The following is a 26,465-nucleotide window of genomic DNA, read 5'->3' as shown; positions in this document are numbered from 1 at the left end:
ACCCATCAAGTGTACACGAAACACAATCAGAAACCTAATTTCTTACACATAATTTGACTAGAACTGTTTCTTTCGTTCCCTGTAATTGTTTTACATAAATTGTGGGTAGTTAAGATTAATAATATTAATTTAAATCTAATTAGTTAAGAGTCTTTTAATGTCAAAAATGTTGGAACTAGAACCCAATACCATATATCATTAAGCCTTAGACCATGATCATCTCTGAAATTATACTCTTATTATAACAGGAGTATAATATTATTTTTTTCCAATTCTTATTTATAATGAAATTCTGCATTTTATAAAATTGACTTATTTGATTTAGGATAGATCGAACTGCAACAAAAGAAGGGAAAGAAACGTATACAATCATTTTAAATTATTTACTTATCATTTTATAGAGAAATCCTGTGATGCAGTAGGCCACAGAAGAAACAAAATTTTAGGTGCATACCAACTAGAGGATGAAGACTAAATACTATTACTAAATATCTAAATACAAAGGGTTGCACAATAGATCAAACTGGTCGCAGTGCATAGAAGCCTTAGCCTAACCCGAAACCCCCAAACACCATTCCTATTAAGCATAGAGAAATCTTTCCATAAATCATATTTTTTGCAATAAATTTTTATTAATAATTAGTTCTTTTTGATATTTCTGCTCGAAGACAATGTTAGAGTATTTGTCTCCCAATAGGCTAACATTCATTGATGTTATTTTTCTCTGAACAAAACAAAGAAAATTAATATTGAATCTGATTAAGTAGAAATGGGTTATTTGTTAGACTACACTATTCCGTCTAGTAATGTTGTACCATTTCGCTTTGGTAAAAAATGTTAATCTTAAGAACACATAAAAGTCTTAAAAGATCTATCGATTTCTGTGCTTATACCTTTTCTCTTAATTTCCAATTGAAACAACAAACTTTTTTAAATTGTGACTCGAATTAATCGCAAAGATGCCTTAGATTTCGCTTAGCTTAGAACAGTTTTTTAGAGCCGTTTTAATAGTTATAATTCCATTGACTTAAGTCTTGAAACATAAGTTAACTGATGGCTTAAATATAAATTAAGTCACTCAAAGTAAATATGTATATTATTTTTAATTTACTATGCATTGCTTCTGCTTTCAAAATAATATATATCTTTTAGTTTTAAACTGAAGACCTCACTTCTATTTTGTTACAATGGTAACACAAAGGGCAAATAGTACTAGGCGAATCCTTAGGATCTGGGGTATAACCTAACAAAACCTAATATAATTTTGAACTAAAACGAAAAAATCTGTTTCTTTTAAAAAATTAATTAAAAACATGGTCTTAATGTTTTCTATATATAATAATTAGTTTTGTAATATAAGCTGCCATCGCCATGAAACGAAATTGAACTTAAGCAACATTCGTTACATGTCTTAAGTAACACATAAGTTATAATTGTGAAATCAGCACTCAATATCCTTAAAATGGATTACTAAGTATTGTTATTGCTATAAAAAAAATGATGTACTATAAGACTATGCGTATTGTTAAAACTCAATTCACTTCTGATGACATTGCACGGGTCATCAACAGATTCAGGAATTATTGGCACTGCAAAATATCTGTTTGCTTCAGTTCGTCTTAACAAATGGTTAAGAAAACTACTTGCTTTAACATCGAATAAATTACTGCAGATATAAGTAATATTACTTCGGCTGCCCCTTTCTCTGTCGAATGACTTGTAGGTCATATATGTACACATACCATGACTTTACCCCTACATTCGCACTAAAAAGCTATAAACATTTGTTATATTATCATATATGTTTTTGTATCCAATAATTACAAGCTTTATATATCCCTAAAAGTAACTATTTACTTAAAGCAAATGAGAAAGTGACTTAACTGACCTACAAAAACCTTTTTGTATAAAACACATAGTAGAAGCAAATTAATTCACAACTCAGAAGAAGAAAAACATATCGTTTTCTCTTTCGTTTCTAGAGAGGCCCTTGATTTTAAACCTAGGAATATGTATCATACAAAATAAATTCACATCTGTCAAAATAGGAAATTTTAATCCGTCTAAGAAGTTAACACTCTATCAAGTACCAAAAACATCTATTGTACTATGGTTGCAGTACTCTGCTCCAGATGAAGTCTAAATCCCTTTGATGATCTAATGTAACATATTATCTAAATTGATTCATTGTGAAAAGCTAAATTGATATAGTAAAGTATAGTTATAGTTTAATTAGTATTTTCGCACTTGAGCAGAATATTTTTTTATATTCAAATGGAATTTTAATCACTTAAAATTACTTCTCATCAGGATGAGAGTTTACGTTTTTCTAAGTTAATGTAATACCTAAGTTTTTAATAAATGAGGATATCTTCCACTCATTAATTTTTATTTACTTTCTATCTTATTAGCAGTTTTTGCAAGAGATCGAATTCTTATATCTAATGATAACACCAAAAAGGTAGTAGGCTTGACTAACTCATAAGTACGAGTTTATTATATATAACAATAAATAGTATGATTCACTTAGCTATATGAAGATACGCACCAGTGGCGTAACTACATTTTTTAGGCCTGTAAGCAAATTCTAACTAAGGGGCCCCTACCAACATACTAAGGGGCCCCTCTTTTTATACTGTTTATACACGAAAAAATGTGAAAAGGATATATAAGGTTTGTCAAGATTTTCGTAACGCATTAAAGGAAACGTCGGAAATACCATTAAGTATATATCAGTACAATATTTATATACTTTTTCAGTTCAAACTACTCTCTCAGCTTTTGAACTCTTCGAATGAAACTTTACACACATACTTTTCGGGAGCCGACCCTTTTCACCATTTGATTTGATTGAAATTGGACGTCTATTTCTTGTAGCTGTGATATAAACTTAACAATCGGAAATGAGGTTTCTCCGTTTTTAATAAAGGTATTCAAATGGAATTTGATGTATACAGTACTGATATTTGCAAAAGACAACGTACAAAATTATTTTCAAATGGATTTAAATCTAGATATAGCTTCCATATAAGTCTCTCGATTAAGACACATATTTTTTTTAGAAAAACTTTTTTATTTTATAAATAGGTTTAATATTTTATTTGAACTACATACATATTATGTACTTTAAATTTAAAATTTACGTATCTTTTATAAAATGCAATATGAAGTTATTCCCATAAAAAACGTTTTGTCCCACTTTTGAGAATTTATTAAAAATAAATACAATGAATACAAACATTTATAGTGGGGCCCCCTAAATTCGGGGGCCCGAAAGCGTTGCTTCCAGTTGCTTCCCTGTAGTTACGCCACTGATACGCACTAAGCTTTGCTATTGACATCCACTAGAATTGAATAGTCCAAAATTAAATAATCGCATATTACAGGTGAGGTAATACAACGAATATGTGGTATGAAACATATATGTAGTCAGAAGAAACTACATGAATAGCCTTGTTTATACCATGGTTTTCATCATTTTGGAAAGTAAGATGGTCTCAACAGCATAATCAAAGTTCTGTGTCTTTAAAGAAATTTGAAAATTGTCAAAATGTTTCACTACATAGGCATATTTTGTTTAATATGAATAACCTTTAATATATTTAAAGAAATTATGAATATTAAATAACTCTGAATGTGTGTGGTGGTTTCAGAATTTATGAAATGTTCAATTCATCATTTTTATTGTCTATTTCTTTTAAAATATGTATTCTGAACTTAAAATATTTCGTATGATGAGAAATTTTCTTCAAATTTTCTATATCTTCTCTTTATCCTATCATTAGAACTAAAAGTTCCTCATCGACTCCTTCAATAAGACAGTAATTGAAACCTGAAAAATTAATTTTTCCATTTAAAAATATATATTGTTTTTTTGATGGGATATAGAAACATGTTATTTATGCATTTTTAAAACTTCATTTAGATTATTACATAACAATATCTTTTTAAGTAATTTTTTCCAACGATTCGTAAATATTTGCGAACATACAAAGAGAAGCGCCTGCTTTTTTACTTTAATGAGATTAATTAAGCTTTTTAAGTACAAATTAATTAGTTTACAAGCATTACCATCAAACACATTATATCATTACATAAAAATATGGTAAATTAATTACACTTAAAAAATAAATGAATTAATACCATTAATACTATCACGATCCGAAGCCACATATAATAATTTGCCTTTTGAATGATTTTAATTACTTTAATTAATTTATAATTAATTAAGAAGTACAAGAGCTTAAAATTTATTTCAGTATTTGCTTAATAAATTTTGCCTCCAGTTTATTTTGCTTTAAAATCAATTTTATGCATTAATAGAATATAGAATAAAAATTGACAATAGTATTAACAAGAGTGTTAGACCTTAACTGATCACTTAAATATATATATATTAGTTTCTCATTCAGGGTCGAGTTTATGAAAAATACTTAGGAAATATTTGAAATTCCACCATAGGTGAGATGTTACCTTTTACAAAAAGCGAATGATTTCTTTCAGTAACTTGTGAAAGTTTAATAAAGTTTTAAATTCTGAATTTTCATAAACAACCATAACTTTGGTTGAGTTAGTTTGTAACCTAGGTATTTGATCGGAATGATGGGTATATGTGGTATCAAAAGGTATCAAAAAAGGATATCCTTACCGACCTCCACTCAGAATTGTTACTTCAATAACTTTCGGTATTGCTGTTTTGACAGCATTGATTACTTTGACGGTAGAGAGAATTATTTGATTTTAGGAATACTTTATATGCTATCCACCCTAAATATTGGATTAAAATTAGAATATTAGAAGCTATGTTCGGGGTCTTTATATAGAGTTAATTGAGTGTAAAATTTATGTAAATCGATTCAGCGGTTTACCAGTCTTTTTAGTAACAAAATACAACTAATTTTATATTCCTGTGTACATACGTATATACTCACCTATATGAATTAATTTTTATGACTATATACACTAAATAATAATATCTTTTATTTTATTTCATATGAAAAAAAGACCAAACTTATAATTTTAATTTATATAAAAATGGAAGCTTCTCAATCACACCATCATATAGCCACAAACGCAACTTCTACTTAATATGAACCAATGTTTTTTTGAAGTAATCCTAACGAAATAGTTCTCATAGATGATATTAGCTTTCAAATGAATAATAAAGCTATGCAACATGTTAACACTTTCTTGATAAGCGTACTTCTACAATTGAACGCATTATATACACAATATAGTTCTAATATCAAACACTTCCTTGTCCCAGCAATGGGAAGTTCTATTAATGTACTTTAGTCGCTTAGAAGAGTTGACTTCAATATAATAACTTTATAGTACACGTCACTGTAACCTGAAGTATCACTTATTAAGATGAGTCCTTCAGAGACTTATGTCTGTTGTCTTTGTTAAATGTATATCAAAAACTCAGTTTTCCTTCGTTACGAATACTCTGTACTTAGTAGACAACGACTTCACCACTTAGGTGATGTCTAGTTTCAGTATATTCTGGATTGTAACAAAAATAATATTATACGTATTTTAATATTATAAATGAATTAAGATAGACACTTCTCTTGGTTTTTTACAAATATTTCGGAACAAGTTTATTTTTATTTTAAGTGTTATTTTATTAAATTAATAAAATTTGTATTAAACATTATTAAATATATCATCTCATTAGTATTTATTTTCCCTCAACCTTATCACTCCATCGCATACATATTCTTCCTCCAACAACAGCTTTGAAAATCTTTTCATTGTGTCTTTGTATTCCATTCTCATGATATAATCAACCCAGTAAACCTTCTAAATTTTAACTCGCAATTTAATGCTAATCTCTTTATACATACATAGGAGAACTTTATTTATTTTTCTAACATTTGTATGAAAGGACATTTTTGAAGACCTTTTCACTAGAACAATCCAGTGCTACTTAATCAGTCTGTGCTATTATCAATGCTTGCACGGCATATTGTTGAATGTTAGTTTCTTTAATCTGAGAAGAGTTTTACCTCCAATTGCTTATCGAACCCATAATCTGTATCTGATGGCAGTAGAATTACCAAATGAACTAACAACCACGCTGATATTTTCTTCTAATTCTACAAAATAGTTTTGTGTTCATTATGTTAATTGGTTATTTAGATGAGAAAGTAATATTCTTAGAGTCATGTAGTTTAAGTGTAGGCAAAGTATGTTTCTGCCTATACACCTTGCTCAGTATTTGCTTCTTGTTTGTCGACAGATAGCTCAGTGTAATACAGAAAGTGATGGTGGTAATAATTGGGATAGTGCTTAGAATATCAAAAAATCATTCATTCTAAAAGGAAGTCTAATGGATTTTTATTGCTTCTTTAATGCCTTTCATACATTTAATAAAAACTTATAAAATGCCTCAGTTATACTAAATATAACTTTAATAGTGCAAATATCTAAACCATTCTGTACCATTTTAATTAAAAATTATACAAACTCTTTATACATTACAATTATTCCCCGAAAATTTTAAAAATATTATTTTTTAAAAAATATACAGTATTCTATCTTTCTCTTTACCTGATTGACTTCACTTTTTCTTATGAGTTCACACATCTTTAAAACTTTTCATATATTCGAATTTATGTACTTTGAGCTTTTGTTAAGCATCCATATAACCGCTTGAAGCACAGCTATATTGGTTCCAAACTCAGAATGTATTGCTAAACTCAACATATAGAATAACAGTAAGATTAATAAAAAATATAATTGTAAACTGTCATATATTTCTAATAAAAGTCATTTGCCTTTTAATTACATCGAAATATTTAGCTATGAAGTGTATATAGGTTGTATCTTAGAAAGTAACCAAGTCTTTCTATGAAGGTATATCAAGGAAAAGTGTTACAAGAATGTATCCTCTATTTTTAAAATATATTTAAAATTCCACTATTCAATAAGTTGGTTGGTGACATTTGACTAATTGCTGTATCATTCCTCTTCTTTATTAAATAAAAACTATTCTTCTATCATTTTAAGAAATCGATACTATTCTTCCATAAATTATTAACAATTTTTTTTTGATTATTAATCGTTTTTTTTATCTATTCTGGTAATATGAAAACATTTTTCTGGGTCTGATACACTGTCATTTTAATCATTTACAGAAAAAAACCACATATGCAAATCTTTTTTAGATACTCGTACATAGCATTTGACATAAACACACTTAAATCCTTAATAAGTGCAGTGATTTTGGTGGTAAAGTTGTGATTTTTTATGAAATTATTTAAAAAAATTAATTTAAATTTATAACTATAATTTTTATAGTAAAATGCTTTTCACATATGTAAAAAATTTTTGAAGCGGATTTTTTTTTAGCTGAGCACTAAAATAAAACATGAAATAATGAAATAAAAACCAAATAAATTAAATATAGCCTTAAAGTACTTAATAAAGTTGGTGGTATTAACTGATTACTTTATAGCTAATTACATATGAATAATAAATAGTAAAAGGTTATATATGTATAAATATATATTTATTATAATGAGGAGAAAACTAGTATTATCTCTTAAGTATATACTACATGTGAACTCATTGAAGATATGCATAATTCACTGTTGTAGTGAAACGAATATAAACAATATTAGTAATTAAAATATTTGTGAAAAAATTAAAATCTTATTCATATTTTAGCTACTTAATTAACTTAGATTGAAATTTCTCAAATTTATGTATAATTGTGTAAATTTATGTGAATTCATCCTCATAAAAAAAATATATCATATACATTTTTATAAAGTTGAAGTAAAGCTCACCAGCCACTATATATTAATTTTCAAAAATTTAATATTATTTAATTTAAATTTTTTTATTTAAATTTCCATATGGGATTCCAATTGTCTATGAAATATTCCAATTGTCAACCAACACAAACAAACAAACAAACACTACCGCATACATACATACAAAATACATATGCCCATATATAATGCGCTCATTTAGACCACAACCAGCACCACAGCCAATGTTTTCGACAATTATGGCAACCTGTTGTGGCAGCAGGAAGCCGCCGAGTTCGTTGAACAATTTCCGCAGCGTCGTAGGCCACGCTCACAGGCACTGCTTAGGCCGAGTGCTTCCGCTGGTACCTTATACAAAAAGACACCCGGCATAACTACCGTTAATAAGCGCGCCAGTGGTGGGGAATTGCTGACAAGCCACCAACGTCATCAGCGCGATATGTTTAGCGGCGATTTAGGTATACCTGAGATTAGTACGCATGTTGGCAGTGTAGTGCATACTTTCGAAACGATGGCCATGCAACGTCGTCAAGCTGAGCAGCAACAACTCGAACACCAACAGCAACAACAGCAGCAGCAGCAGCAGCAGCAATACAGTAAGTATAGTAATCATAATAATAACACGATTTTGTGTACTGCACCACCAACAACAGCAACTACAACAACAGCAATTACAACAAATGCAGCAAATACAACTATGAATCGTACCACACATGGCACCAGCAACAATAAATATCAGCAGCTAAAGCGTAAATCACATGAAACGCGTCAAAAACTCTTACAACAAAGTCAACAACAATTGTTGTCGTCATATGACAGCAATTTATTGCACGATAGGCACAACACACTAACACTAACGCCGCAACTAACGCATATGAACAGCTCAAGCACACAAGCCCTGACCACTGCGCACATGGCCAACATAAGTCCAATTAAACGCAGCACATTGAGTTTGCAGCGGCAACATGAGTGCAGCAACGACAGCACTGACAGCAATGTTAACGATTTGACAGCAATTGCTGCGCAATATTACAACATAGACGAGGATTATCGTAAGAATCTATTCGGCACCATACCCAGCCGAAAATTTGCTAGCCAAAGTGCAGCGCAGATGTGCAACAATAATAGTCCACAGCTGAGTAATGACGAAGATGAGACTGTCATTGTCAATGCCGCTTTTGATGAGATCTTTGCTGGTTATAGTGGCGTAGATGAAGATGATGATGATGGTGATTGTGATGGTGATGGTGATGGTGATAATGATGACGAATTTACCAGCGGTGGTAATGCAGTGACAAGCAATTCACTGACACCAGGCGAAGAAAATTTGGTAAGTTTGAGTGAACTCGACGACGATGTTTTCAAAGCTGCTAGTGTTAATGATATTAACAATTTTGGACGTCCTGGTAATACGCCTAAGCGACTAACAACGCTCGCACATAAAAAACCAGCACCACCACCACCACCACTATTGAGTAAATCAAATTCGCACATACATACACTTGCAGATGACAACAGCAAACGGCTTGGTAATGGCATACAAGTGCCGAGTCGACGCGCCATAATGCCGCTATCGGCACAAAAAGAACGTGCCACCACAGTAAGCAATCTGTTTGACCGTTTGAAGTCCACACAAATTAAACCAAAGCACATACTAAGTAAAACTCCATCTGATAATTTACTGAAACGTGAGCAGCTAAATGTAAAAATGCCAACAGCAAGTAGCAGCCTGCACAAGTTTCCACCACAAATGGACTTGCACCGTGAAGTAGAAGGCGAAGAAAATACGGACAATATGGATAACGATTTCTTGCGGGGCTCCACATTAAGTCAGTCATTCGTTAAGCACTTAAAGTTACGTAAACAAACTAAACCACCAGCACCTGCACCTCCAGTTCTTACGCCCCAGCATAACACTATTAAAAGTCGGTTACCTGTTGGCACCAAAAAATCTCAAATAAATAGAAGCTCGGCCTCAGTATCAAACAGCACGACCACTTGCAGTCCACTACGTAGTGTTCTCAATCATTTGCCAAAACGTTCAAAGTCCTCCAATGAGCTATTACTGGACGATTTAGCCATACAGAGTCGCAAGTACAATCAAACAAATAGAAGGTATTTTGAACCAACTACAAATTTAAAGGCAATTAGTCGAAGAGCGGACGGTGCCAGTTTTAAAAGACAGAGATTTTCGGTATTACGAGGTAATGCTGCTGAAATCTAAATAATTGACTCCAAATTCATTGCAATATATTTAGAGAAAAATCAAACGTTTATTTACTTTGTTAATGAATATAAGTAATATCAATTAAGTATTTTTCTGTTTTAAATCATTGCATTCCTGATATACCTAAAATACCTGCAAGTAAAGACCAGCCTAATATAGATAACATTATATATTCATATATAACTAATCATAAAGAATATGGTGTTGCATAGTAAATAAACCTAAATTGTAGGATCATTCTGTTAAAAAATATTTTTAAAATTGAATTTCAAATTCGAATTATCGAGTTTTTCATCTTAAGACTTCGTCAAACTACAAGGGATATGCAGGGTAATTTATCAGTAGTTAATTTATGAATATATCAGCAAAAAGATTTTGAGATTATCATAAATTTAGCGATATTGATAATCTAGTTCAAGTTTCATCACTAACAAAACTATATAAAATTATTTAAAGTGCTAACTAACAACAAATCAAAAGTGTTTATTATTTTACGAATTTTTATTTAGATTTTAATAAAAATCCTTTAAGTTGTTTTTTTTAAGAACTAGCTCTTTCCTTTCTTTCCTCTTTCCACCTTATTGCAGGTTAAACGTAAGTCATACATAAGTTACAGGTACTTGCTTTTGTAGTACTCACGATAACCCAAGGCATGTCTTGCAGTAAGGCAATTTGCTTATTTGTACTAGCGACAACCTGACGCTTGAAACCGGTTTCTATTTTTAGAGAGAAAATGATTACACCTCTTCAGTTTTTCGCAACAAAAATTGCTGTGTTTCTTCACTTACCCCCGCTAGTGCGAAGGGGTTCAATTAATTGCTTATTATTCGAATATGCTCAAAATCCGATACCCCGACAAATTTTAGTCTAGCTTTCTCTATATTACTTAAAAACTCTATAGACGAAATCACTTATAGGAGAAATTCTACACTATTGAAATAAATTAACACCATTGTAAATATAATTTCCACTGTGAACAATTTGAAATTTTTCCTAAATATCCTATAAGATAAACACACTTCTTTAAAAATCCTGCAATGATTTAATAGTATTAAATATTTTCTACTTTTTGAAAAAGACATAACAGAACCCATTACCTGTCTCTAATACGAGTACATTATTTAACAGAAATTTTCCATAACGTTTATACGACTAATTCTTTAAATGGAATTTAAAATCTTATATAAAAACAATGTTAAAAACATTAATAATAACATTATTATTATTTAAATTTTTCCGGTTTTAATGCCCTCTATTTCAAGTACCTTTTTTAAAGAATATATGTATAAAAATATATTATGGACCTCTGTACGAGTTAATATTATTAATACATATTATTCTCCTGTAGGAATGTTTTGAAAGAACAAAACTTATACCTTTCAATATAATATTTATTTAATATATATGTTAGATTAAAAATAGATTAATGATCCATAAGATATATATGATAAAAACATTTTGTAATATAATATATGTTACACATATATGATTATTTCATTAAATATATTAAAGAGTTTTAGTTTGAGAGAGAGACAAGGTCAGTTCTAAATACAGATCATGAAATTTATTTAAGTTAAAAATTTTCAACCTTAAATTAATAGAATAATCCCCGAAACTATAATATTGAATAATGTATGCAATGTAATACTAAATCAATATGAATATATAAAAAATAAATATATTTTAGGTTTAGTTTTAGTAAAATATTTTATTTTTAATGTTTATATTAATTAAAATTTTAAAATTTTTTAAAAATATTATATATGTTTTGACTGACTTAAATTTTCACTTCAAAATTATAAGTGAATATTATGTATTAATAAACTTATTCGTTCAAATTTTAAGATTTAAATTGTAAATAAAACTACTGTTAAGAAAAATATTTAACCAAACTAATATACCAAAAATTTTATGCTAATCTAACTAAAGTGTCATTAAAAAAATTTACGACTGATTTCTTTCTCATATATATGTAAAGTATTTAATTTCATATAATTTTAATTTTAACAGAAGGAACAGTTCTTTAAATAAAATGTTGTAGACATCGTTAATTGAAGATCCCAGAAAAAATTCAAGAATATGGAAAACTATTGAGAGAAGTTACCCCGCCGCTGAATTGAAAACTATATGTTGATATAAAAAAAAATAACAAAAATTAACAAAATACTTATTCTTCAATAACAAAAAACAAAAAGTTATATATAACAAATTCCGAATATGAATTTGTTATTACCAAAATAAAAGTTTATAACACTTATGCCATTTAATTTTTTAAAAACAAAAGTAATTAAGCGGGGCATAGGTATCGATTGAAGTAAGAAATAATACTTTATGTATATGTAATATTATGAGAAAATAAATAAATTTAAAAATACACTTTGATTAAAAAATTGTATTTCAATTTATATAATTTATATAAAAATCAATAAAAATAAAATTAAATCAAAATATGTTACAAACAATTACATATAATAAAATATAGGGAGCTATAAATAATAGAACAAAGAAATAATTTGTGTGAAAAATAAAAATTAAATAATAATATTCAGTAAATAATATATGTTATAAGATTGAAAGTAAATAATTTGTATTAAAAACTGAAATTTAAAAATTTTTTAAATATAATAAAATACTTAGCAAAATTTATTTAAAACCAAACATAATAAGATTTTAATCTCATAATAAATAATAATTATGTACAGTGTAATAAACAACATACTCGTAATAAAAAAATATAATATAATGTAATGAAATATAAAATATAATAAAATAAATTTAAAAAAAGAGAGAGAGAATAAATTCAAACAAATTTCATAAAAATATAAAACTTTAAAAAAATTATAGTTAAAACAATAAAAGAAACAAATAATTAAATGAAGAGATAATTAAAAATGTTTAGAATAAAAAAACCTTTCCCTATCCTCGTACAAATCTATTATTAAATATAAATAGTTCATAACCAAATATAGACAATTAATAGACATTAATAGACTAAAATCAATTTTTTAAACTGAATTCTAAATTCTTCTGTATTTCACTTATAAGTGTGAATAAACATTTAAACATAGTGTCAACAAATTGTTTGCAATACACAGACATTAAAATTATTTCATTTGATTTATATATTAAAATATTTATTCATAAATCTTTTACGCGTTTTTATTTTTTTTAAAATATTATATTCCTACTCTTCTGATAATAATTTATTAACTATATCACTATTGTATAAATAAATCTTATAAATGTATTTCTTTATACAATAAATATGCTATATATAATAAATTGAATTACGCTAACTTTTATATATTGTTTAAATTATTACAAGAGGAATAAGAGTAGATTTGTAGGTACGCATTATAAAAAATAAAAAAATATTAAAAATAACATTATAATTAATAATATATTAAATAAAATAATAAAAGAGGTGTTCACGATCACTTGTAACAAACTCGATAACCGAGTAACACACCAAAAGCGCAAATGGGAAGCAATAGTTTACATTTCGAGTACCTAAATGCCCTAAATGTTGCTCAAGAGAGTGAAAACCGATAATAATAATTTGGGTAATAATAATATAATTAATTAAATTATTATAATTTATTGTAATGTTGTGTTATGTTGTTATAAATAAAAACATAACAGAATTGTTAAAATTCAAATATTATATATACAACCATACAGAATAAAATTATAACCCTATACCAAATATTTACGGGGGATAAGATGATATTAATTCCTATGATCGATACCTATGCCTTATCAAAATATTATTAATTCTAGGTAATCCAAATGTACAAAATTAATTAAATCATCCAAAATACAAGTTATAATATAAAATTAATATTATTAATGTAATGCTATTATTAATGTAATATTATTATTAATGTAAAATGTTTAATGTAAAATAAATATATATAATATATTTATAAACATGTATATAACTATATTCACAGAAACTATAAAAATTAATAATTATTAAGATTTAAATAAAGTGATAAGAATTTGCATGTTTATAATATTTCTACATTTACTCATTGATATATAAAACAATAATCCATATTGTTTATAACTAAATACATATATACGTATAACCTATACACATATATATGTATATGTATATGTATTATGTATTTCCATTTCAAATATACAATCTTACAAATGCAGCTAATCAAGTACAGAACAAGATACCGACAAAGAAAGTTATTTACATTTAATTATTTGTTGTAATCCACAAGAAAATCAAATAATATATAAGTTTAATTGAATATTTAAAATATTGTGTAAGTGTAAAACTTAATAAATATTAACAATTTTCGTGCATGCAACAATAACAAAATAAATAATTAAAAAAAATGAAATGTTTTAATTTTTCAAACTTGGTTTTAGGTAAGTAACTATCACTTTTATCACAATCAAATGAAATACGTGTACAATATAGAAAATAAAATGCTAGCTAACTGCACTAAAAGTATTGAATAACAGAACAAAATATATTTGTGCAAATCCTTGTAATGATATTTTGAATATAAGAAATTTTTTAAACCGGAACCGTACATCTGTATGGAAGATGTATGTAAATCCATTGTATATCAGAATCGATCGCAATTATTGGTAGAAATATTGAGTTTAAATTACTTAAATACCGTATTTAAACAGAAAAGGTAACAAATAAACAAGTATTCGCATATATGTAAACATTCTGAATTCCGCTAAAAAAAAATAATTTTCTAATAGAAATATAAAGTAGATAAGATTACAGAAGTCTATAAAGTTGAGGAAAAAGGACAATTTTATAATACCTTAGATAAATTTTGTAGAATGCAGTAAAGGAATAAATGTTATGCTTCCCATATGTGGGGATTTTAATGGAATAATTGATCGTGACTAAATATTGCAACAAAGGCAATAACAGAAGACAGTTACCAAATAAAACCACATAGACAGTAGTAACTAATCTATTGAGAGGATCCGTTAGATTTCCTCAAAAACTTATACAAGTTAACGAACAAAATATAAAAAAAATATGTTACTTCTCTGAGAGTGAGGTTCGCTCTAACTTCTTTGCTTTGCACCTCATTTTGTAATGCAGGTGCATATGCAAAAAGTGAGTAGAGATATTGATTGAAAAGTTAGTCTTAAGTAAGGATTGTAAGTGTTAAGTTGGTATTAAATAAATAAAGTCGACTTGAGCTCGCTTAAGTAGAAAAAAAATATAATAAATAAAAGTTATTTTATTTAATTTACATAAAGGAACCAATATTCAATCATATGGAGTGTGTCCTGGTGGATTCAAGACACGCTACGTCGGTGGATTGCAATCAATGAAGCAAACGAAATTGATGACAATATGAACGAAACTGAAAGCAATAATTAATAAAGTTGCCCAGGGAGCAAATGGAGAATTAAAAGCAAAAAGAAACTCTACCCTTGTTTTATTCTTATGGTTGGAAAATGAGAAACAGTTGTTTTTGGCAATTTGTTTCGTTAGTTTTTTCACTCTACTGTAACATATCACCACCTTAAATGTTAAACTGAATTTGTTTAATTACCTATTAAAACCATACTTTTTGAACACTAACCCATTATTGCCAGCCTGAAATTAATCTAAAACTATCGAAAAATAAAAAGAATTTATCCTCTATCATACAATATTATCATCTATAATTTGCTACTGTACTCTGTCGGACGAGATTTGCCACTGAGTCAAATGATTAGAAAAAAAACCAGTACCGCCGAAGTGAAAATACTGGTGTCCATAAATTTAGTTATAATATATATATAATAAATTTCTTATTTGACTACATTGATTGCTACCAATATCAAGATATTCTACCAAAACCTGTGTCCAACAAAGGAAATTAGGTCAGTTATCAAAATTGTTTCTGTTTATGAAATAGACTACAGCCGTTGGATTCACTCTGTTTAATATATTGACAGATAAAAATAAACTCAAATATTTGGAGAAATTTAAGGAAAATATGGACATAATTCTTAGTAAAGCGAAGATATTCAGTGAAAATATTACAGATGTGAAAAAGCATTCATTTTATTTTCTTATGTTTCCAGACAAAATTCATCAAAAATAACTAACAAAACTAGTATCAATATTTTTTGTAATGACAAAGAATAAAGTATGTATCAGTATTTAATATTTATTTATTTAATTTTGTTTGTTTTTTTATTAATAATCGGTTACATGTTCAAATAGTACATGGAACCTAAGCGCTGCCTACAGACGACTATTAATCACACCATATCTATATGTAACGTGAAGGAAGACGATACTCTGAATCGTCTTCTGAATACAAGCTATACAAACTGTTTATCAAATTCCTGAGTCTAGAATATTGTAGATATTCATATTCTCAATAAATGCGACCGGACTATATACGCCAGCTATTGCGGGGACAGCCGAGTATCTGCCGTATACAAGGCTCTTTAAGTGTGTGTAAGGTAGAAGCTACTGTCGATATGGTCGCTCTAATATTGACTACATATATACACTGCTTTGAATTTTCGAAAATTCAATGATCAATTTCTAAGCTCGGAATCTCTGCAAAGCTAAAAAACGACTATAGTATAATGTCGACAACCATTCCTTCATCAAGTACCCATAGGATCAATTCAATGATCAATGAATTCGATGAATTTTCGAAAATTCAATGATCAATTTCTAAGCTCGGTATCTCTGCAAAGCTAAAAAACGACTATAGTATAATGTCGACAAACATACCTTCATCAAGTACCATAGGATCAATTCTTTACGGCCATATTATGCAGACGTTTCTGGAATGTCAACGGAACTATTTTTTTAGGAACGCGGTGCAATATTGTATATTACTATCTTTCTTCAAACTTTTTCAAAAATCTACTGAAATTAAAACAAATAATTAAATAAAAAGAGTACTAAAAATAATCCTAAAGGCGAATAGAAATGGGAAAACTCATATGATTATTTGTCTAATATACCTGAATCAAAAACTAATAGGAACAACGACAAATATTTGGGAGTCGAAGAAAACAGTAGTTAGTACTTGGCTTTAAGCGCTGTATGTTTATGTATAAAATATGTTATCTCTGGTATTAATATGCGGACATGTATACTCTCTTAAGAGGTTGCAACGTAGTATATTTTATGCAACAAGCTGCTCAAATACACCGAGTAAATTGAATGTTTTTAGCAACATTTCTATATTTTTATCTTAATTTGCTTTTTATTTGAATTTGCGTATGTACGTTTATACTTTTTATTACAACTTTTAAAAAATAATTTTTTAAATTCTATATAATTTTGGTCGTCTTCTTAGGTGATAATGCAGTTGTAACAATGTTTTTGCTCATGGTCGAACAAATGTTGCGTAGAAACCATAAACATTATTGCTTAGCTTTAAAGCAATATATACAATTTTTGTATTTTGCTTGTCATAGATGAATTTGACAACAACATGAACTGACAGACCATAAACTGTCATGAAGAGTGAAATTTATTTTGTTTTGTGCCTAACGTACATTTTTAATCGTTGAAGAGTCGTCCGGATTGCTTTCGCGTGCGGAAGCGTATTTAATTCAAACACAGACGATGCTTTAGCGATACTTTTGTAAGAGAGAGTTGTCATCGTCCGCGAATCGCTTAGACGCGCAACTATTCGCTCCCCAAAACCATCGCGAAGGCGGCCAAATGAACGCTAAGCGCAATCATAAAAATATTGTTATTAATGCACAAATCTCCAACCATCATTATATGATTGGAAATTTGTCATTCACTTGCTTACATAATCCACACTCTTCGAAAGCGGTACAACGAAATATGACACGCAACACTTCAATGGAACCCCCAATGCAACTAACACAAAGGAAGACGATGTAGCACCTGAAGAAGAATGATAACAAATAACACCAGCAAAACTTTAAATGAATTACGTTATATTTCTAGAGGTAGAAATTATTATTGGAGATTCTATATAACAAATCTATACTCCTGATGGAGTACGGGAAATAATAATTATACTAATACACAAGTATAATTTTATGTAATATATATTATATTTAATATACTATATTTATATATTTTAAAATATAATTGATTAATACAAACCAAATATATATATAAATAAATATATCAATTTTTCCTGTAATCTAAATAACTAAAACAGTTTTATTACAAATAAAAAAATAATTTTTCAATCCTTCAATATAGGATATGATTTCATCTATTGTGTGAGTTCTCACAGGTTTTGCAAGTTCCAAGATAACATGTTTATAATTTGCAATTTCTGTTTTACTTAACTGTAATCAAGGTTCAATTAATTTTCAAGTTTTGATTTTTTGTTGATGATATGTCCATTACGAACATTAATTTTGTCTACGCATTCATAATAACATATTTGTGGTTTTTTAACTATATTATTCACAATGGGCCTATAAGCCTAAGAGTATCCCTCTGGGATCGCCGGTACAACCTAACCTAACTATATTATATTTCTATGGTGAGTGCTTGACATTAATAATAATATTTATTAAATTTGTTTAATTAGTTCAAATAAATTGAATATTAAAATTTTTATAAAATTTTTATAAATTTATTATTAATAAAATATATAACATAAATATATTATTATATATATATATATTATTATATATTATATATATTATTATATATTATTATATTATATTAACATAAATTTATTATTTATAAAAAATATATAAATTTATAGTATAAAATTCTGGCAGCATCAGTAATTATTTTGCAATAAATATTTGTTTTTTCATCATTTTTACAATTGTTTTGTAAAAAACGAGAAAAGAAGTAAACACTAACGGCATACTTATAAAGTTTTGTTTTTGCTTTTTGCTTTTCTTATGTATTTGCGGTACTTCATTAATATATTTTTATATTCCGCGTAATTAATTTGTTTTTGTATTTTTATTATAAACAATAAATAATTTATTTTATTTATATACGCATATACTATTGAACATAAAATAATAGTACAAAAATAAAGAATATTTCTCTGTTTTTCCTACCTTAAATATTATTTTGCCGTCATCAAATCCAAACACTTATAAGAAAATGCAGAAGTGGTAAAAACAATCAAAACACTACACCATTCCATATTTTATTGTATTTATTTTAATATAATTATTAATATAATACTGTACAAGCACAATCAAAAAAGTTTAACTAATAAGCTTCGCTTTCATTTAAAAATTGTCAAAGCAATCACACCAATAACGGATTTAAAAAATAAGCCAAACAAGAGCCAAAGCTTTGCTATTGCTCGTTGCAGGGTTGCATTTCAGTTCAAACTTTAAAGTTTAAGTTAAAAAAAGTTGCAGAATAAAGATTAATTTTAAATGTTACTTAAAAGTCTTTTATTAACAATTTTTTTGTCATTTATAAAAACAGCATAAAAAAAGTTCATTAAGGGTATCTGTCACCATTGTTACGCTCATACTAATACATTTTTATTACCATAAATCCCACTGCTTAACAATCTTATTTTTATTCCGTAGTATAATAAAGTACTTTAAAAAACCTAATTATATTTCTATATTTTTTTTTTATTATTTAATAATATATAACAAACAAATAATAATTTTTATTTTTTTCAATAAAAAAAACAAAAATTATTTAAAAGCAATATTGTAAACTTAAAAAGTAAAAAACGAATTTTATATTTATTATTGCATATATAGTCCTTTTCTATATAAAGTTGCCAAGGTTTCAAAACCTTTTGACTTTTTCATCAGACAGCATACCGCACTTTTTTTTTTGTTTTTGTTTAAAGGATATAAATCACATTTTTTTAAGATATTTTACAAAACAGCTTTTTAAAAATATAATTACATTAGCTGGCACTTATTTTAAACTAAAATAAGATAAATCATCTTTGGGGTTATATTCACTATCAGAAACGTAAGATCAATTTGACGACAACATGAACTGATAGTTCAGTTTACACCTTCATGAACTGTGATGAAGCGTGAAATTTGTTTTGTTTTGTGTAAACGTATAAAATGCTTGTGTGGAGTAGTGCATAGCACAGAAATTCAAAGTATTCACAAACACCAAAACATAACATTGTATATGTATGCGTGTCAAGCTTAAAAAATAAGCAGCAAATTTCATTGCTTGAAATTCATGAACTAACATCACACTCTATCGGCAGCCGGTTTTCAAGTTCATGTTCATGTTACGTTCATGATAGTGTAAATTGGGCCATTCAATTTAATGCCTAAGCAATTTTCTATCAATCTTCCCCTAACTCCATTATTTACATGTTAAGATAGCCTCGTTTAGCGCTGTTTTGCATTGCGGTCTATTTTGATGGAACCTGTCCTACGCGTTAAGCGGGGTCTTACTGTATATACAATTTTTGTTTTTTGCTTGCCATTGATTTAGAATAATTCAAAATAATTGATTTAGAATTATTCTAAATCAATGTTTGCAAATAAGCATGTAGTAGAAAAGTAGCAAGAATATGTTTGTTATACTAGCCGAGACACACATCATTGTGGTACATATGCCATCCCAGTGTCCAATGTGCCTAACCACAATGGATTAAATCCACAGACATAAATGTTTTTATAACACTTTCGCACAGTTCTCTGCATTTTTTGATTGAACCTGTCCTACGTGTTAAGCGGGGTCTTACTGTATATACAATTTTTGTTTTTTGCTTACCATTGATTTAGAATTATTCTAAATCAATGTTTACAAATAAGCATGTAGTAGAAAAGTAGCAAAAATATGTTTGTTATACTAGCCGAGACATACACCACTGTAGTACATACACTATTCCAATGTCCAATGTGCCTAACCACAATGGATTAAATCCACATATTATAAATGTTTTTATAACACAGTTCTCTGCATTTTTTGCATTTTCTACGTTTTCTTTACGCATTTTGTATGAACGAGTATTTTACTGTTCACACTGCAACGGAACAGTGAGTGCTGGAAAATAGAATATAAATATATTAAATTGTGCATATAAATAAATATTTGAATATTGTTTATATTTTTAATAGGCATATAAAAACATTTTATAATAAGTGTTATAACAATTAATAAAATAGGAAATTAAAATTAAGTAACTTATTTTGTGTATTTGCGGTACGTGTTTCGCCAATAACAAAAACAGCTGTGCTTTGTTTGTATGAAGAAAATTTCATTTTCGTTTTTGGAAATAAAATAAGCACCAGGGCCGGTTGCGAAAATGTCTGCAGAGAGTAAAGCCGGTTCAGTTTGGACGAGAAGCGAAACGCTCTTGTTAATAAAGGAGTTTGCGAAGAGACCATTTCTATATCAAGCGTCACATCCCGATTTCTTAAAAATCCCAAAAAAAAGGGCCGCCTATTTAGAAATAGTGCAGGAACTAAAAGATGTGAAGGAGAACGTTGACGAAGTCCAAGTAAAGAATAAAATAAGAACCTTGACCCAGCAAATGAGGCAGGAAAAACATAAAATGAGAAAGAAGAGCGAAATGGGATCTGAAGAGGTATTTAGAAGCAGTTTGTGGTGCTTTGAGGAGCTGTCGTTTCTGCTGAATGCCAACGACGAAAACGACAGCACAGCAAGTGTATCAGTGGCGGAGGTAGTAGGAATTAATCACATTTTATTTTATTTAATTTAAATGATGTGTACATATTATTTTCACAGGTTACTCAAAGTAATGAATTGTGTGAGCTGGAAGAGGAGCCGCAGCCAAAGAAGAAGAAGAGTGACAATCAGATGGAAAAACTGGTAACAGTGGCGGAGCAATCAATGGAAATGATAGCATCTCTTTCAAATAAGTCACAATCGCCTATAGATGCCTTCTGCCGTTTTATAGCTTCAGAAATGAAGCATCTGAAATATGAGGAAAGCATTGACAAACTTCAGATGATGATTTTGAGCGACATCACTAAAATTAAACAAGAAGAAAGGCAAATGCATCGAAATCCTCATTCCTGGAGATATGGGTCGGAGTTGTCTGCAACAAGGATGCCAATACCATTTGAATCTAATATACAATGTTCAGATAATGCAAACATCACTTCAAATACTTCAACTTCTTCAGAAGTAGATTACAATTATGGAATATCAACGTCTGCCACACAAACCACTTCAAATTCAAAATTTTCTGTGGAAGAAATATCTATCAAACAAGAGTAACGAGTATCAATAATCATTATGAGTATCGATGTGAACTTATCAGTTTCAACTTCCTCCATCCGTAAGTTGCAAGTAGTGAATCTGCGATAAATTTTTCAATCAAGATTTACTTTTAGTGCAATTTTTACTTTCGATTACTAAATCTCGAGCGAAATGTATAACACCCGAGACTAATTTATAACACTAGATATTTTGCCAACGTAGCAAGATTATCCTGAAATTATATGATTTGATAGATAAAGTGTGATTTGATTCAATATATATATTTATGAAAAATATAAATATCTTACAATGCTATAAAAAATATTAGACTACTCTCAAAATGTTCGATGAGGCAACAAAATTTGACAAGTCGAGAGTGAATCTAGATTGAATTCAGGTTTACTAATCAAAAACTTAATAATTATACACGTTTCTTAAATAACAGTAATTTTCACGTTCAGTTTAATTAATAATATATTTAAATTGCAGTTCACATAAATAAGACGTCAACCATCAAACCAAAATACACTCCATCTCACGCCCTATGCAGTAACAACGTTAACGGATCAACACAAGTACCAAATGCTACAATATAGCTTACCACATATATTTTATTTTTAATCATAATAATATTAATTTCTAATATTAGAGTTAAGAAATAAATTTACAATATTAAGTAACAAATTTTTAATATAGAAATTTTGCCTATGTAAACACAACTGACTGAATAAACACTGACTCTGAGTTTCAAATTTAACAGGGTACGAGTTGAACCCTCGGATACTTGCAGGCTCAAAAAATTATTTACGAATAATTAAATGCGAGAAATAAATCCAAGACTACCGATGTTGGGTATTTGGCAGTACTCGAAACGGCTGTAAGGTCAACAAAAATTCAATTAATTAAAAAAAATTTATTGTAATTTACTACTGTTCGTTTTAAAAACCTGGCTTTTGAAAACAATAGTTTATATTAAAAATTTAATTTCATTTGCCAAAACGGCCATTTAAAATTAATTTATTATAAATATTTTAGTAAATTATTTTACACACTTTATTAGTAATATTAATTATTCTAGCTTTTGCCTTCATTCTGAAAATAATTAGCAAATTTATCACGGATAAATGCTGCATTTTCTAAATTTTCTATAAATTCGGCAGAAAAATCTTCCTCCTCCATGTCATTTGGATAGAGGTTTTTGTACCAGCTACTCTTCTCAATCAAAAAGTTGTGCAATACACAACAGCATAAAACGATCGCCTTTGCTTTTGTTTCGTTTAGTAATATAGGTCTTTGGAATACTCGAAATCTATTACTTAAAATACCGAGAGCACGTCCAATGCTTTGGTGGCCCCGATTTAAACGTGTATTAAAATTCACACTTTTTGGATCTGTATTTGACTTTGGGTATGGAACCATAAGATTTTTAAGAAGCGGAAAACCATTTCTTCCCAAAATTACGAAAGGCAATTTTCTGTTGTTGCCTACAAGCCGAGGCGGAGGAAAAATTGTGTCTGAATTTTCAACAATATCACTTAGAATGGAGCGGAAGAAGACATCTTCATCACTTATACAACCTTTATACCCAACATCAATAAAGAGAAATTTGTCATTAGCATCAGCAAGTGCTAACAAAACTATGCTTGTATAGCCCTTATTGTTACAAAACAATGAAGACTTTTCTTTGCTAGGAGTGAAAGCAATATGTTTCGCCTCCAATGCGCCTAGGCAATTCGGAAATTGGCACATATCCTCAAAATCATTGGCAACCTCGATCCATTTTTCTTTACTATTAGGAAACTGAAAATAGATAAAATGTGAATCTCTATAACAGGACCTATATTTTTTTTTAAATCACCTTAAGATATCTCCCTTTCATTTTCATGTATATAGCATTGCAAACACTCAGGAAATTCTCCTTCAAATAACTCTGCGACAATGTTAATTTTTCACCCAGTTCCCTGAAATTTTCGCCTGTTACTAAAAAACGTATCGATGCTGCTAATAATGCCTTGCCTGGTATAGACTTCCGAAGATGAGTGTCCTGTTTTTGTATGTTATTCTCTACATATGAATATAGTTCGTTGAAAATGTTTTCGTCCATAAGCAGATAGGACTCCAAACTGCTCATATCACTGGCCAAATTGTACTCTGTGATTAAAGTTTGAATATTCGTACATTCACTTCTATATCTCGGTTTTATGCAGTATATAGCCCCCGCTTTTCTCTTCCTGCGGCGTTTATTTTCTTCCTGTAACGCGCTGATTGCACCAGTAAGGCAAGTGTTAATCACTTGCAAAGCAGCGACGGCAATTCCATTTTCCATTTTAAACTTATTTTCAATTAAATTATAAATAATTAAAAAATGCTTTAAATTTTACATTGCTCCACCTCTACTCGGTTTAATTGTGCTAATCACAAAATAAATGTCAAAATTGTTGTCAAAATCCTTCATCTCCGTTTTTTACTAATGCATGCATACACACACTTTATGTAAGAATTGTTAATCTGCGGAATTCATGTAGTGTGGCCAGCGGCAAAAACTAATTTCCAAAAGCAATCACGAGTACTAGGTGTCATTTCCCTGCTTACATTTGTTATGCAATTAATTAATTATCAAAAAAGAGAACACAACACCATAAGATTTAAAACAATAATTTATGAATGTATCTTTGAGTGTATTTTGCCAAACAAGTATAAATTCATCCCGAAGTGTAACTCACAGCAACAAAAACTTCTATCTTAATTTATTTTTGCATCTTTTACAATCTGTTAAATATCAATAGAAAATATTACAAATAAACTTGTTTTAATTAAATAAACATTATCACCTGAGAACGTAAATAAAAATTTAGTTTAATAAAGTAATTGATAACAAAATAAAGTAGAAACGCGTATGCAACGGAAAGTGAATCAAAACAGAAACATGAAAATGTTGCTAGCAACATTTAAAATGTTTATCACATTTCAGCAACTTGTTGAATAAACCTTCTACCATGGCAGAGACAGAAATTTGTGTACATATTTACTAAATTGCAAAAATGTAATCACCGAAAACATATCAGCAACCGAAATAACAAATATTTATTATTTTTGCAGTATCTTATACATATAGGCTTTGCACATATAAAATGTGGCTATGTTTATAAACATAAAAATGTATGACATGTAGATGGCGCTTGCACAGTAAATAAAAATATGTTTCGTTTAATTTTTTTACGTTAATACAAAAATTCTTCTAAAGCTTAATTAAAAAAACATTAGTAGAGTATATTAATACTTTTCAAAAAGTTTAACAAATTATCACTGAAATCTCAATTTTAAATCAAAACTATAATTGCGGGGCTAATTAATGATTCAGTGGCTTTTTAATTTAAAGATAAAGAATTTTTCATTAAAAACGTATTTTATTTTTCAAGTCTTTTTTTTAGTCCAACACATTTAGTACAACACATTTCTAAGGTTAGTAGTAGTCCCTTCCTAATACCATTGAGCCCTTTACTTAGATCCAGAATAAGGAAATAGTTGGAGAAGCTTAAATTTGGAGAATATCATGGTTAATGTGACGGTCGGATTTTTGCCATACCCATCACATACGTTTGCGTTGTCTTGATGGAAAAGAACATTTTTTTCGCCAGAAGTGGCCGGTTTTACTTTAAGTCGATGTCAAATCTATCCAACAGCTCTAAATCAATTTTACCTGGAAAGTTCCACTAATTTAAATGTTCTTTGGTCTCTAGTTTATTGTGATAAATCCATGTTTCGTTCACAGTTACATACAACACAGAAACTCAAACGAGTTTAAGAAATATGGAGTGCTGTAAATTTTTATAAAATATATTTGCTTCTAAAAACTAAACGGTAAAACGTTTTATTGTTTTAATTTCATAATTTAAATTGAAAATGATTGACTCTCCTCAATTAGCTGAAGAACATTTCTAATGCCACACATCTTGGCATATCTTGGTTTTATAACCAATCGGACTCATTGATGAATACAAGTATTTTGCTCTTTGCTAGACTCTAGATACTCTGAAGTGAGTAAAAGAAGAGCGCTTTAATACTTAACTCTAGTTCTAGATTTAAGGTAAAACAGAGGCATATTAGAGACAGAAACTCTTAAGGGATCTTATGTAGCTTAGACATCGACTCTCCCTAACAGCTCAAAGTGTTCATTTTTCGCTATACCTGCATGGCCAAGAATGCAAACTTTACCCTCAAATTGCTATCCAATGAGATTTTATTTTTTACACTCGTAAGTAGCTGGAATAAGACATAAGTAGCCAGCCGAAGTAGTTTTAATAGCAATCTGACTGTG

At 28.7% G+C, this 26,465-nt stretch overlaps 3 protein-coding genes across 9 annotated transcripts in view; 1 reads left to right on the top strand and 2 right to left on the bottom strand.

The window, feature by feature from the left end:
• The window catches only part of LOC119682001 (lethal(3)malignant brain tumor-like protein 1), a 428,722-nt gene that overhangs the window by 149,766 nt on the left and 252,491 nt on the right, over positions 1–26,465 (bottom strand). The window lies entirely within an intron of this gene.
• On the top strand, positions 21,139–23,079 carry LOC119682011. 3 transcript variants are annotated; one of them, XR_005252547.1, is made up of 3 exons: positions 21,139–21,605; positions 21,671–22,226; positions 22,637–23,079. XR_005252547.1 is itself a non-coding variant. In XM_038095340.1 (2 exons), the coding sequence occupies exons 1-2, from the start codon at positions 21,228–21,230 to the stop codon at positions 22,163–22,165; spliced, it is 873 nt and encodes a 290-aa protein (XP_037951268.1). In that variant the 5' UTR covers positions 21,139–21,227; the 3' UTR covers positions 22,166–22,275. The 3 variants fall into 3 exon arrangements, 1 of the variants encoding a protein (XP_037951268.1); XR_005252548.1 differs by having other exon boundaries at positions 22,282–23,079; XM_038095340.1 differs by lacking the exon at positions 22,637–23,079 and having other exon boundaries at positions 21,671–22,275.
• On the bottom strand, positions 23,190–24,879 carry LOC119682006 (protein ALP1-like). The gene is made up of 2 exons (XM_038095335.1): positions 24,006–24,879; positions 23,190–23,947 (listed from the first exon to the last, which is right to left on the bottom strand). Exons 1-2 carry the CDS (start codon positions 24,471–24,473, stop codon positions 23,222–23,224), a joined length of 1,194 nt encoding a protein of 397 aa, XP_037951263.1. The 5' UTR covers positions 24,474–24,879; the 3' UTR covers positions 23,190–23,221.

Source organism: Teleopsis dalmanni, chromosome 2 (genome assembly GCF_002237135.1).
Source record: "Teleopsis dalmanni isolate 2A chromosome 2, ASM223713v2, whole genome shotgun sequence".
Classification (NCBI taxonomy): domain Eukaryota; kingdom Metazoa; phylum Arthropoda; class Insecta; order Diptera; family Diopsidae; genus Teleopsis; species Teleopsis dalmanni.
This window is presented reverse-complemented; position numbering and strand designations above follow the sequence as displayed.